Source organism: Pagrus pagrus (genome assembly GCF_965226575.1).
Source record: "Pagrus pagrus genome assembly, chromosome: 6".
NCBI classification, from domain to species: domain Eukaryota; kingdom Metazoa; phylum Chordata; class Actinopteri; order Spariformes; family Sparidae; genus Pagrus; species Pagrus pagrus.
In genome coordinates, this window is record NC_140190.1 from 6,878,920 (window position 1) to 6,893,591 (window position 14,672).

The window sequence follows — 14,672 nt, forward strand, 5'->3', positions numbered from 1 at the left end:
TCAAGAGAGGGAACGACTGACAATGAACATTTAAGCTGAGTCCAAGGATCTGAAAGTAACAAATGAGAAAGGATGCAAATACAGTTCTGCATTTCACAAAAATATATTTCTGTACTTAGTTCAATAGTTCACTTTATTCATGTGGGAATATATTTAAAAAACACACAAAGTCGCTTTGAGTTGTAACTACAGCGACTACAGCTATTGCTGAGCCTCTTGGTCAACTTGAACTATGGAGAGAGAACCATGTTCACCATCAAAAAAAAGGAACCTCAGTGGCTTTTGCTTTCGTGTCCAGTTCCTGTTAAGACTGCAGCATCTTGAGCTGTCTCCTCTGCTAAGAGACGGGCAAGGGACAAATTAGAAAAGCCATACCTCTTAAAGTGTTAATTCAGCCTGTCAGGTTGTTGGACATTACGTTGTACACCATGTGTTTGTTTTGGCTCCATCCGTAATGACACAGTAAGGAGCTTAAACCAGCCTCAAGTAGGTAACCTTGGCACTGCCATGCAGCAGAATAATAACACCAGCAATAATTCAGATTCTTAGCACTTTTTGAAATCACACAAGATACTTCCTGGGATATGATGACATAAAAAACATCAACCAGGGGACATGAAGTGTCAATAACTGAACAAAACAAACAAAGTGAAAAATAGGAGAGAGACTAGAATAGTTAGCTAAAAGTAATGGATACACAGCTGAAATAGTTAGCTAAAGTAATGAACATACAGCTGAAATACTTAGCTAAAGTAATGGACATACAGCTGAAATAGTTAGCTAGAAGTAATGGATAAAATGTTGAAATAGTTAGCTAAAGTAATGGATAAACAGCTGAAATAGTAAGCTAATAGTAATGGCCAAGCAACTGAAATAGTTAGCTAAAGTAATGGACATACAGCTGAAATAGTTAGCTAGAAGTAATGGATAAAATGTTGAAATAGTTAGCTAGAAGTAATGGATATACAGCTGAAATAGTTAGCTAAAAGTAATGGCCAAGCAACTGAAATAGTTAGCTAAAGTAATGGATATACAGCTGAAATAGTTAGCTAGAAGTAATGGATAAAATGTTGAAATAGTTAGCTAAAAGTAATGGCCAAGCAACTGAAATAGTTAGCTAAAGTAATGGATATATAGCTGAAATAGTTAGCTAAAGTAATGGATATATAGCTGAAATAGTTAGCTAAAGTAATGGATATATAGCTGAAATAGTTAGCTAAAGTAATGGATATATAGCTGAAATAGTTAGCTAGAAGTAATGGATAAAATGTTGAAATAGTTAGCTAGAAGTAATGGATAAAATGTTGAAATAGTTAGCTAGAAGTAATGGATATACAGCTGAAATAGGTAGCTAAAAGTAATGGATAAAATGTTGAAATAGTTAGCTAAAGTAATGGATACACAGCTGAAATAGTTAGCTAAAGTAATGGATACACAGCTGAAATAGCTAAAACCAATGGATACATGATTAAAACCATATGCATGAATGGATACCTCTATGAGTGAGTGAAAATATGACATCTGTATTGACTGACCTTTCAAGGTAGTTAATGTATGCAGCAGGAACATTAATACGTGGTGCAGTCTGACTTTCGATGATCAAATACAATCGTCTAAGCTAAGTCAAAGCTAAGATGACACATTTGACACTGTATCACAAACCTAACCAGCGGATCACACTTCCATATACAAAACATTCCTCTTCAGTGAGAAACAGATGCAACGGCAGCAACCTACACCTTGCAGAACACGTAGACATTTCCTCAGAGGGCAAACACAAAACAGTTGCGATGAAGCCACCTCACATGGTTACATCAAAACGGTGCCACTCTGAAGGAAGTTCTCTAGATTGAGGTGTGAAAACAACATTTTAACACTTACATGGCAGGGTACCACGACGTCATTTATCAGTGCATTATGAATCTCAGAATTTTCCAGAAGGCAAAAAAAGGACTTTTACAAAACATCCACATAAGGAGAGTATAATCTTGAAAAGCAAAGCATTTACCTGGTGTATTACGGACAACTTAAGAGACATTAAAAAAGACTGATCCTCCGAACGTGCCAAAAAGACAGAATAAAAATAGAAACCCATTTTTCGGTTTCATTGGCTTCACCTCTGTACTATATTCAATGTGCTGCATATAACTCGAGCATCGTTGAAGAAGACATCCAACCACAGGAAGACAAACCTACACCACTTTCACCAACATTACGAATGTGGTTTCATCTGTGATATCTCCATGCCTCATCACGTTCTCCCCTTCCTTGTATCCTTCAAGTCCTCAGAGCTAAAGCTGATAAGAGACTGTTGTAAACAGAGCAGCAGTGTAACAAAGTTAAACAGTCTTCATCTCATTGTGCAGTAGGACCTCAAGTTTACAGGTTTCATTTACATCTTTTTCCTTCTAGGGTGACAACACAGGCTGAAAATGTTTATGATGAACAGATTTTCAAATGTTTGTAATGTCTGACTTGAACTGGTATTTAGAGTGAGTGACTGGCTGGGCAGTGAATGCAACATCAGGAGGGTGTGGAATACAGTGCGGTTCCTGAACACAACATCTGTCCTTGCTTTACAGCACTTTCCCAAAGGAAGAAACAAAAAGGAAAATAAAGGATGTAAATAAATACGATTAAGCAAACGTTGAGTTTGACATTGAATCTCGCTGACAGATAATAATGTTCAATCTGGGCTTTTTTTAACGTTTATTTTAGACACTACTGCGGCAATCACACCTCACGGACACATAACTCAACTCCAACTCATAATAAGTGATAAATTCATCTGAAATAAAGTTTAATAAAGTTGTGATAATAGTGACGGATGTGGGGAAAAACTCCTGTGAAAGTCCGACATGTAAGTGTGCGGTCATGGCTGTATCCCTGCTCCGTGCCGTGGCCTGAGATTAGTCACAGCTCGGGCCTGCGAGCCAGGAAAATGGCTTTACATTGCAAACAAGCTGCTCACCTCCACAAGCTAATCACTCAGAAGTCCATTTGAAAAAAGTGCGTTTTTAAACGAACAGCGTTAGCGAAGCGGTGTGAAGCGGAGAGGCTACACCCAGAAGCAAAGCCGCTCAACTTTTTTTTCTCTCTCCACCGTGGCTGAAAATACAACTTCGCGATCAATCGGGGTTTTTTTTTTTACTCACCCGGAGTTTGTTGGTTAGCAAGGTAAACTTGTGCGGTTACGAGCCGGACTACAGCGCCATTCAGCCGGACCGTTGGTCCCCTCTGACGACAGTTAAGTCCGCGTCTGGACGACTTTTAATCCAAAAGGGGGTTTTTTTTTTCCTGTCGTCGGCCAAAGGAATCTTTCCTCGGTCGCTGTTATTATCATGGGCGGGGGAGAGAAGTAGAGCAGGGAGTTCCTGTCCCTCAGACAGGGAAACTCAACAGGAAACTCCGCTCGCAGCTGCGGTGCTGGTCTCCTCCACTAGGGCGGGACGAGGAGGATGAAGGTAGAACAGGAATGTACAGTAAGGACCTGCCCGAGGGTATGGCGGGCCGTGAGGGCCAAAAGCAGCGGCCCCACCCCCACAGGCGTGGCACAGCAGCATTTTACCTGCTTTACAAATATTTTTTTTTCTTAACTATTTATTTTTTGTTGCTGTTTATTGTTGTTATTATATTTTATTTTATAGCATTTTGTAAAAAAAAAAAAAAAAAAGTATAGTATTTTTTATTTTATTTATCGTTCTTTTTATTGCTTGTATTTATCTTTTTTCTTCGATTATTTTAACCTCCCACATTTTATTGCCTGTGGTGAGCATCTGTCTCTAAATCCATTTGTCTTCTTCAGAATCAGAATCAGAATTCCTTTATTAGTCCAACAAACGGGGAAATTTGTGCGTCACAGCAGCCAAAGGACAGCTTAATATAACAATAAAAACAATAATAATAGTAAAAAATAAACAATATAATAAAAAGTAATATCCCATGTTTTTGAATCACTTGTAAGGCACTTTAAATTGCATTTTTACCATTTTACTGGTCTATTCATGCCCTGATATACCTGATGTTATATGTTATGGTTTCAGCAGAGGTTGCCTGTTGATGTATACCCACAAATTATGTAGATTTTTTTTTAATGGTCACAAAAAAAGTTTGTATTTTAAAATGTTGTATAAAAAAAGCCTAATACAGTCCACCATTAGGCATAGGTATAAATATAGTTTAATTTTCTAGTAGCTACTAAAAGTAAATCACAACAAGTGCCAAAACTAGACAGAAGTAACTAATAAATAAGAGAAGGCCTTTTCAATAATCGACTAATTATTGTATTTTTCAAAAACAATAATAGGCAAAAAAAGAAGTGTATACAGTAAATCATAGAAATAAATAATAATGATAAAGAAAAAATATATAAAAATATGGACACATTCAAGTGTTTATCAAATGTTTGTCCAGTAAAAATATTCATACGTTATCAAGAATAACAGTTCTTCCCTTTTCTAAATAAAACACGGATCCAAATGATTTTTTCATGATGATTAGTCTGTTCAAGGTTGAAGCAGGGACACAAATAGCAGAAGGTAGGGTACACCCTGGCTACTACACCCAAAAAGACACATTTACTAACAGTCTTTGTGGTATGGAAACCCACACAGACGCAAATAAAAAATGAAACTTCAACCACCATACAGCTGGTGACCCAGAGGAACCTGCTTGTTGCCTGTGAGCAACAGTGCTAACCCCTGAGCCACTTAGCGGTCCTTACTGAACTAAGATGCATGAGGATAATAGGATAAGTCTAAGCTCCCTTTTGTACCATACATAGCAAATGAAAAAAGAAAGGCGACATTGTCTGGCATTAAAACATTCTAGGTCCTTAGGTCGTCACTATAAGCCATAAAGTAATGCAGCTTATGCAAAGAGGGACAGTGATTTGTTACAATTAAAAGTGGTAATGAGGCCAAACTAGATGCATGCCTGGACAGATCACTTTTCAAAAGTCACTGCAAGAAAGACCACACTGCTACTTTTTCAGGCGTTTGGAGGGCTTTGGCTCAGAGCTCTGTGGCTGTGGTGGCTGCTACAGTCATACATGGTACAACAGCGGCAGATGCTCTTGTTATTAATGAACACTTTTTATTAATTGGCTGAATTAACAATAATGCAAAAATCGAGCAAAACGAAATACTACTCTAAGCCTACAGGTCAAAACCCAGAACCCACATTTGTCGTGACAGTCCTTTGACCTTTAACACATTTGTAAATCATTTCTTTTATAACGTCTGATCATTTATACACCAAGAGCAGATTTTCAGAGCTGCATTAAAGGTGCAATACATACAAATTGGTGATTTGTTGAATTCATACTCCAAATAGGGAGCAGCATATCACCAGAGTAACCACTAACTGTAGCTTCTGTTAGTTAAAACCCCTCTCTGTATGGTCAGACTGAGGACAGACTAAAGGGACTCACTGTGAGGGACAAAGTGATATTACAAGTAAGGACGGGCTAGCTGGTGATCATGCTAACTTTGTGATACAATACTTAAATGTCTTTGACATAACGTTAACATTATTTTTTAAGTACATCTTTTAAGGTTTTGGACTAAAATTCTTACACAGCGCTCCTTAAAATATTATCAAACGAGTGTAACAATCTGCAGTTATTTTTGCTTTACTCTGTTAACAAACTGTTAATATGAATATTAATAACATTTTATTATAAAACAGTGTTATATTATGTTGAATAACAACATTTATTGTGCTTAACACACAGTATGCACACATTATTAACAGTCGGCATAACAGCTCATACAAAAAAAGCTTTACAAATATGTACAATTTCTTTGAATACAGAAGCTGATGTATGTTCACAAGTAGCTTGTTTGACTGTGTAATCTTACAACATCACATAGTCCATCACCAACAGTCAGAGCAAATAGTGACATCATATGTTGCACATCATCATGAACAATGACAGCAGTCAGAGAACAGACAGTTATGAGACGGAGAAACAATGGCGTTCAGTCCATCACATCAGAACAGACGGATGCGGTTCCTCAGCACTGCTCAAACCCGGCCATCAGAGAGAGGGCCAGAGACTCCACTGTATGAGGAGGATAAACAAACAAACAAACATTTGGTTACTTTAAGTTTATTACTTTGCTTAAGGTGTAAAGTAAAGAATGTAGTTCGTTGTTTAAGTTTCAATTCACAAGTGTTGTACTTACGGTGAGGGAAGGAGCCCCGACATACAGCCTTGTTGAGTATCGTCACAAGGAACATGTGACAGTTCTTGAAATCAGATTCCATTTTATCGATGGACTCGATCCTGAGAGTGAAAGACAAACACAATATTTAGACACAAACAGGCTGGTCTACAGCAGCACAGAGCTGTGGTTTGGCGATGGTACTTCTGATAGGAAAAACACATTAGTATGTGAATACCTTGTAAACAATTCCACCACAAACATAATAACATTAAATGCGATGTTTGTTCCGCTGTTGTTACTTTAGAGACACAACATTCACTGCAGGCTACAGCTAAGATTTTCATTTCCTTCCAGTTTATATGAAAGCTCTTACTTCCAGGCTCCAAATCCAGCTTGCCATCGGTCAGAGAAGATGAGGACTAGATTGAGAACTTTCATTATTGCCTCCTTCACAAAGCTGACCTGAGAAAACACAAAAGCATTGGACAACAGTGGAAACATTAAGTGTCATAAACGCATGTAGGAAGCTCAGTTTGATTCAATAACATAATAAGATATGATGAAAGGATTTTACAAATGAATGATGTGGATATATTTTTTGATCGATAAAGGTAACTCCTTTCTTTGGTGATGTTCGAGGACCACTTCAGCTGAGGAAAGGCAGTGCTGTTTACCTTCTCCCTCAGTAGGCAGCGGTCGTGAATGGTTGCCAGATATCTGTAATGGATCTTGATCAGCTGGTCCAGGTCCTTTGCTTCCTGAACCTGGTGCTGAAACTCCAGACCCGTGCTGTGCAGGATCTGCCAAGACACAAAACAGACATGTAAGATTGCACGCAAATTATTCAGTTTCAATACATTCTTTGGACACAGATCTGATAGTGAAGTATGGTTCTTTAACATTCCTGTACTGGTGACATAAAATCTGATCCTTTTGATTTGAACATACTGATATGCATGAACGTGTGATAAAACATTCTGACAAGTGTAACTAAGTAATAAAATTAACAATGGCTGAATTCCCTTTGGCTGCTTTGGTGACATGGTCCTTAATGCTATTCGTCTCACCCTTGTTGTGATGTAGTTGTGAAGGCTGTTGACAAAGTGCATCAGTTTGACTCGGAGCAGACACATTCGGTGAATCTGCTGATTTATAGGCTCTTTGACCTTTACTTCTTCACCCAGAGCTCCCTCCAGTTTCTTAGTGACATCTGTGAAATCTATAGAAACAAACCATTTCCCATATTAGAAAAATCACAGGGGAGATCCTCCATTCACATGACGAGGTTGATTTCAAACACAATTGGAGAATGTAGTTTATAATAATGCTTATTTCAAAGAACAAATGCTAACTCATACCACTGAATCTCAGTGTGTCCAAACTGTATTTGGCCCATTTGATCTGCAGCAGGAGGAGAAACACTTGATTGTAGATCTTCTGACACTCGGAGCTGATCACAATGTCAACAGGCCAGGGAACCTTCAGAGGATAACGCAAGTAAATATTAACATGGCAGCTTCAAAAGGCATGAACGAAATGTAAGCAAATACACTGACACTGCTTACCTTGTAACTCAGAGTCAGCACCTCCAGGTTATTCACAGGATGTTTTTTCCTGGCGGGGTCGATGGTCTCCAAGAAGACTGACAACCTATAAAATATAAAACGATGGAAGAACATATTGACTTCTCAATAGGATAAAAAGAAATCATCCTTCTAGTTACTGTAACACATCTTCAATGCACAGTATGTAGTTTCTACTGCTAGGGGTCTGTCAGTCAAGACAATAACAAAAGACATAGTTTGATGACATTGTGAAGTAGTGTGGGATCATGGGAGTTGTTGTTTTCGCTGTTGTCTTGGTTTGAACATTGCTGGAAATAAGCAAAAGTACTAATAAATACATGTAGTACCTGCTGCTGTCCTCAGGGTGGCGCTGTCCAACTGCCTCCTGAAGCTGACCGTTGAGAAAAGACAGCTGCTGCCAGCTCTCCTTCTCCTGCACCTTGTCAAAGATAGCCGTGTAAAAGTCATACATGGTGTCTCCGGCTTCCAGCAGGAAGTAGTTCCTCATAGCTTGGAGGTATTCCAGCAGCCTGAAGAAACATCAAGAGTCTCAGATGTGGGAAACAAAAAAAACCCCTCAGTTATATAATTCCCAGGAGTAATGCTTACTTGTAATCTTTCTTCAGAGTCTTCATGAGGTTCCCGCAGCACTCAATGTACCTCCTCTCGATGTGGGGGTAGAGGCACGAGCGCAGGGTGAGCTCAAATGTCTGACAGGTGACAGCCTGAGAGGAGCGGTCGACGATGAAATCACCCCCGGAAAAACGCTCGTGGAAGTCACTCTGCTGCAAGTACAGCCTGAGGGCGAACACAGAAAAAATCCACTTTAGATTTTTAAAGCTCTCTGGATTTACCAAAACAAGTCTGGGACAACAAAAATACAATCCCTTTAAAATCTAATTATCTTCAGACAGTACCATTTGAGAGATTATAAAACCAGCAGTAGCAAAAATCCATTATATAATGATGGCTAAATTTAAGCCCTAAGCTTTGGTTTTAAAAGGATAACGGATGTCCAGTGTTTTCATATTCTACCATTTGAATTTGTTTAAATGTTTATCGCTAAGCAGAATTATGTCTCGACTTGAATGCAGTGGTCGCTGCTTACCTGGCAAAGTTGATGGCCAACAACGGATCGTGGACGTCCTCGATCTCCAGGTGCTGTGCTATGATGGACTGCATCTTTATGAGGCTCCTCCTAGTGGCCTGTTGTTCAGTAACTGTGTCTGTGGGCGACTCGTCTTGGCTGCAAAGGCGTGACTGCACCGACTCCAGAAACAGCGTGTACAAACTCTTCCTCTCTGCATCTGCAAGGCAACATTTTTAACATTGTTGAAAATATACACAAACACTGCACTGTAAAAAACTAGTTAGGGTGCACAGAAAGCAAACACTGACCTCTTGAGGATCTGTCCGACTGTTCGGTCTCCTTGCAGTCCAGATTTTTTAGCAGCTGCATGGACTTCCCAGCCATGATGATCTGCTTGAGCACGGGTTTGAGGAAAGACACCATGGTGAGCTGCCTGTTGCTGGAGCTCTGATCCCCTCCGGAGCTCCCGCTGGCTGCGTCGTTCAGCTTCTCCTCATTCTCCACCGTCTCGGAAACGCTGTACAGCGTGTAGGTGGCGTACCAGAAGTCCCTGTGGTTCACTGGGACGTCCTTGTTCCTGAGCAAATGTCTCCATCAGTAACTAGTGTAGCCACCAAAATCTAGGAAGATACTGTTCTTGTTGAACTCTGTCCTACATACCTCTGGATGATAAACTCTTTGGCAGGGTCGAACAGATGGCCGTGAACAATCCATTCATCTACAATCTCCAGATATGGTCTGACTGTCTCTGTCCATAGAGAAAACAACAAGGCCACCTAACATGGGAAGACAACACAAAGAAATGATCATACATCCAGATGTCTTTTCTTTGCTAGTATCCATAACTTCTGCTTTATGTGTTGAATTCAGTCAGCTTTAATACTCACAGCTTGTTCTGATGCTTCTCCGACACTGTCATACTCAATGATAGCTTTGTACAGGGTGTTGAGCAAGTGAGACGCCCGCACAACGTTCGGGGTCTCAGGGGGGACCTCGGCGACCCCGGTACAGAAGACTTTGTGCAGCACTTTGATCTGAGCCAAGTGAGGGTTGAGTCGCTCCAGAACGGCAGACAGGGTCACCGTCTCATCTGCAAGAGAGGAGACATCCGACACAACAATAATTCAAATGTAATGTTGATATCATGTTAATAATACACATGATAATATTGTCAAAAGTAATCCAGCGCCTACTAAATCATTTCTCTTTCTTTTCGTTCTTGCATCGTCATAGTTTAAGTCAAATGTTTGGGCCATGATAATCGTGCAGTGAAAATCTGATATTGTGACACATAGTTGATCTGCCATAAGAGTCAATTTGGTCCACCAGATGTTTCTAGTTGTTTCTAATTTTAGCAAATTATAATAAATGTTTTTGCTCCTTTAGGTGAGCTGAAAGTGCATTTAATGCAGCTTATAATAAAATATTCAGGTTTATTCTCTACCGGCCTCGTGCACACTCATCTCATGTTGACATCACATTACAGCCTGTTAATATGGCAGCACATTCACTTACAGCTGGGTATTGATACATCAACAGCAACGAGGCCTGAACCGTCTTTTTAACTCTGACACTGGTCAGATTTCTGGCATGTTAGTCATTAGTCAGTTTATGGCTACTCTTACATAATGGCACATGTGTGTATTCAGAAGGTCATCCAATCTAGTTTTACAATATCACATCGAATGATATTCCACTGCTATAGTATGCTGGCATTTTTGCTCAGTGTAGTATTATAGCACCCAATGATTTCACCGCATAAAACTGCAACTTGAACTTGCCATTGCATATGAGCTCTCTCTCAATTGTGGTCAGCTCCTTTTTAAAGCTGGTGAAGTACTTGTTGAGTGCCCACACAAAGGCCTGGTAGGTCCTGAAGGGAGGCTCGGAGCCCTTCTTGGAGCTGTAGGAGGAACTGGAGCCCGGTGGGCAAGGCTCCGAGCTGTACCCCGTCACCTCGTCTATGAACCTCTGCAGCCTGAACACCGCCTGCCCGTACACAGCAATGTGCTCCAGAACAGAGCGCAGGCAGTTCTAAAGCACGGAAAGAGAAAAGGCTGTTATTTCTACAGCAGAAAGAAGCCTTTTTTATGAAGATATAGACAAGTAATTTTCAGATTTTAAACTTACGCTGGTCAGGTGAGTGACCACCACGTTGTTCCTCACTGACATTTTTCCATCATGGTGCTGGAATATAAAGTGTTTCTTAACCCCGGAGAGAAGCCTGCAACACAACAGCAACACAGCTCAACTTTACGATAATACAAAGTGAAGTTTACAGGAGCCTGTAAGTGAAAAGAAAAATCTCTCTCAAGTGCAACAAGGACTCTAATGTTTGGGGATTTAAGAGATGAGTAATAAAATAAAACGGAGTTCAATTTCCTAATGGGTTTGTACAATGAGCACAGTCACACAGCAGAGCATCGTTACATCTTACCACAAGGTCTCCCTTATTACTTGGGTCTCTGTGACAAAGGCCTTTTCTTCCGGCAGATACAACGGATCAGTGTTGTATAAGTGTTGATCCCTGAGGAGAGAAACGCTGAGAGTAAACATCTTCAATCATTTCAACTCACAAATGCTCCAAAGTAAACTTCTATATTGGCCAACAAGTCTATTTAAAAATGATCCACTGATATGCAGGTACACTATACTATACGCCGTTATCATAGGTTTTAGGACGAGGATAACTGGGCTCCATGCCACCGCCGGTGACACAGACCAGAGCTGCACACCAGTTATAAAAGGAACAATCATAAATTCATATTATATGGACAGTCAGGCTAATAATACACATGTAATCTAATCTACTCAATCTCCTGACAATCTTTTTCTTGAAACATTAAGACTGTTAAGTCATATTCTAAGCAACAGGTTGGAGTCTTACCACACATTTAGCAAGTTGGAGTGTAAATGCAAGCTGTGTGGGAAACGCGGAGCGTGAGCCACCCAGTACGGAGTCACTACATGCTGTTCAAGCCAGGCCCGGGCGTCAGGTTCACCCACTGCAAAAAGACACAAACTGGTTTCAGTTTGACATTATTCCATAATTCACTTTTCATGATCACGTTATGGTGCCATGTGATTCATTCTCACCTGTCCATGAAACTGGGACCGTCTTGTTGTTGTTGTTGTCCTGGTCTTCCTGCGGCGTTCTGTCCAACTGGATCCCAGAGTCTTCCCTGCTGATTGGCTGCTGGCCGTCATCATCGTCGCTCTCCTCCTCAGACCACTCCTAAAAACAGGTCAAGACTCATTTATTTCTGCTGGATGGCTTTCTTTACTTCAGATTTACAGCTCCTACACACTTCTGGTACAGCCATTAGAGTATGTCAGTTATGCTGAATAATTGGACCTCCTCTCAGGTCTGTGTGGTCATGATGAGACTGTGTTTGACAAACATCTCCTTCACTGCAGTTAATTGTGTTACAGCTTTATGATTTCTGATAAGCACATGAAGGTTTGTGACCTCAACTTCTCTATTCAACTTCAGCCAGAAAAGTGCAAAATCATTATAGACATCTGTGATGGTTGAACAATTTGCATTTGTATTATGGTAATTCATATCAATAAAGGTTGGGTTAAGAGATGCACGATATGGATTTTTTCCCCGCACATATATCTTGCATCCCTAGTTGGGTTTGGTTATGATTTACTCACAGGAGTATCTGGGTATGGTCCATTGTCAATGTCCTCACCCTCCATCAGATAACTAGCCCAGTCAAACTTGTCCTCTTCTTCTGTAGACATAATGTAAAATAATAATGATAAACATGGACATGAATACAATTTAAACTTCACGAGTGAAATTAAACATCTGTGAAACATCTACTCACCAGCCTCCTTCACCCTGGGTTTCTCAGTAAAGTCTGTGTTTGAGGGCGACCCCGATAAGAAGAGCAGCAGTGACAGTAAGCTGTAGTGAGCATCTGTCTGCAATAAAAAAGAGAGAAAACAGTGCTGTATGCTGAGAATTTGTCTTGATGGCAGTGTTAGGGCTTAGGATAACACTTTATAATCATCATCAACAATAAATGATCAAGTTATTTTCAATTAAACTTAAGATTTTATTGGTTATTTCACTGTAAACGAACAATAAAATGCCTTATAAACCAGCCATCAGTCCTCCATGCTTCCATACCTTTGTTCCATCTGTATTGGGTAAAGGTGAGTTCACGAACTCTTCAGTCAGCCTCTTCCAGCTTTCTGCTTTACTCAAGTCTGAATGGACCATCAGCTTTTCATAGATTCTGGAAAACACAGCAGATTACGAATACACGACAGTGTCACGCAACAGACATCTAGTGCAATATGAGGGGAAATGGACAGAAATGAGCTTTTTAATGGCAAAATCAGGAGGATCAATGATGCTGAGGAGGCTTCTTCAGTACATTTTAAAACTGGATCATCAAGGCACCGGTTTCAATTAAAAGTAGATGTTATTAGACTTCTTATCTGCAATTAAAGAGATAGTGAATACCAGTGAAATAATTCACTCTTGTCAAGTAACTTACTACAGATTTCATATTGAGGACTCTGCTATGCAACATGTTGTCAGTAGTATTATGAACATATTAAAAGAAAGAACGAAGATTTACTCACCCAGTTAAACTGCGTTGGACTTTATGGGTGTTCACGTCCAAGTAACGATGAAACCTGTCAAGAAACCAGACTGTTACAAACCTCGCATCACTGTTTATGGCTAATGTTTGGTTACATGCTAGCAGCTGACAAGCTAGCTCCTGCCAGTGGCTAACTCACCTGAAATTGGACCAGGCATATTTCAGTGCCAGCTGAAAGTTCTGGTCCTCCTCATCCTCGACCCCGGTGAGGCATTTGATCAACCTCTTGGTTTCCCTCTCCGTCTCCTTGTCGAAGGTGCTCCAGTGGGCCATGTTGATGTTGACAGCGGTGCTGCTGCTGTTAGCTTCACGTTACGAGCATCTGCATGCAGCTAAAGCTAGCTGTCCGTGAGGCTCGCTGCTGCTGCTCTGGTGATTCTGCGAGCTAAAGCGCAGCACGAAAAGGTAAATGTCGGCTGGATAATGCCATTTATTGCAAAGGCTCGACAGCTTTAGCTATTTCTCCATTGAATCTTTCGGTGCCGCGCAGAGTTTGACTCTGACAACAAACGAGGTACAAGTGCGCATGCGCCAAATCAAACGGAAGGATGTTACAAATTTGTTTTGACTAATATTATTTTATTTATATTTATTATATTTATTATATTAGTATTATCCTTCCGTCTTTTACCTTCCGTTTAATAATCCTAACAAAAACTTTATTAATATGGCACATTTAAAAATAGAGTTTACAAGCATAGTTTAAGGTGAAGTTAAAACAAGAAGGCTTAAAACAAAATGTGAAAACCAAAAATGTCAACATGAGTAACTACAAGTAGAAGGAAAAGCGATAAAACAGGCAAAATCACAGAAAAAGTAAGGCAAATAAAGAATAAAATCAATAAAGGACTATAAGAGGAGACATCACATCAGAGGAATTAAGAACAGATAAATAGACCAAGAACAGTAAGAGGAATAAAAGATATAAAGATGAAAAATCTATGTAAAAAGGGGGTTTTAAGAAGTGACTTAAATTAATATACTGATTCTGCAGCCTTACATCCCCAGAAAGGTCGCTCCACAGTTAAAGGGGCACTATGTCGTTTTGGAGAAGGAATTCAAACTCAGAATTTTAATATTTACAATATAAGAAGGAATAATACAAACTGAGAAATATTTATCCTTTCCATAACTGATAAACAAGCTGCTCTCAGAGGAAAATGAGGTCCCCAGAACACTGTTTGAAGGTAGGGTCCGCCGCATATAAACAAAGTCAAATGATATT

At 39.9% G+C, this 14,672-nt stretch overlaps 2 protein-coding genes across 3 annotated transcripts in view; both read right to left on the bottom strand.

Moving 5' to 3' along the window:
* cyfip1 (cytoplasmic FMR1 interacting protein 1) overlaps positions 1 to 3,476 on the bottom strand; it is a 29,788-nt gene extending 26,312 nt beyond the window's left edge. For both annotated transcript variants that reach the window (XM_084355326.1, XM_084355325.1), the window contains exon 1: positions 3,156 to 3,476. The gene's annotated coding sequence lies outside the window, so the exon portion shown is untranslated. The remainder of the gene's footprint in view (positions 1 to 3,155) is intronic.
* A 1,591-nt stretch (positions 3,477 to 5,067) lies between these two features.
* Positions 5,068 to 13,967, bottom strand: tubgcp5 (tubulin gamma complex component 5). Its single transcript, XM_084356176.1, has 23 exons — positions 13,587 to 13,967; positions 13,428 to 13,481; positions 12,967 to 13,075; positions 12,662 to 12,758; positions 12,486 to 12,565; positions 11,922 to 12,060; positions 11,713 to 11,830; positions 11,263 to 11,352; positions 10,956 to 11,049; positions 10,607 to 10,859; positions 9,713 to 9,915; positions 9,486 to 9,601; positions 9,134 to 9,402; positions 8,844 to 9,042; positions 8,345 to 8,533; positions 8,083 to 8,265; positions 7,736 to 7,820; positions 7,529 to 7,649; positions 7,238 to 7,389; positions 6,845 to 6,970; positions 6,544 to 6,632; positions 6,189 to 6,289; positions 5,068 to 6,064 (listed from the first exon to the last, which is right to left on the bottom strand). The coding sequence occupies exons 1-23, from the start codon at positions 13,718 to 13,720 to the stop codon at positions 6,018 to 6,020; spliced, it is 3,048 nt and encodes a 1,015-aa protein (XP_084212302.1). The 5' UTR covers positions 13,721 to 13,967; the 3' UTR covers positions 5,068 to 6,017.
* Between the last annotated feature and the right edge of the window lie 705 nt (positions 13,968 to 14,672).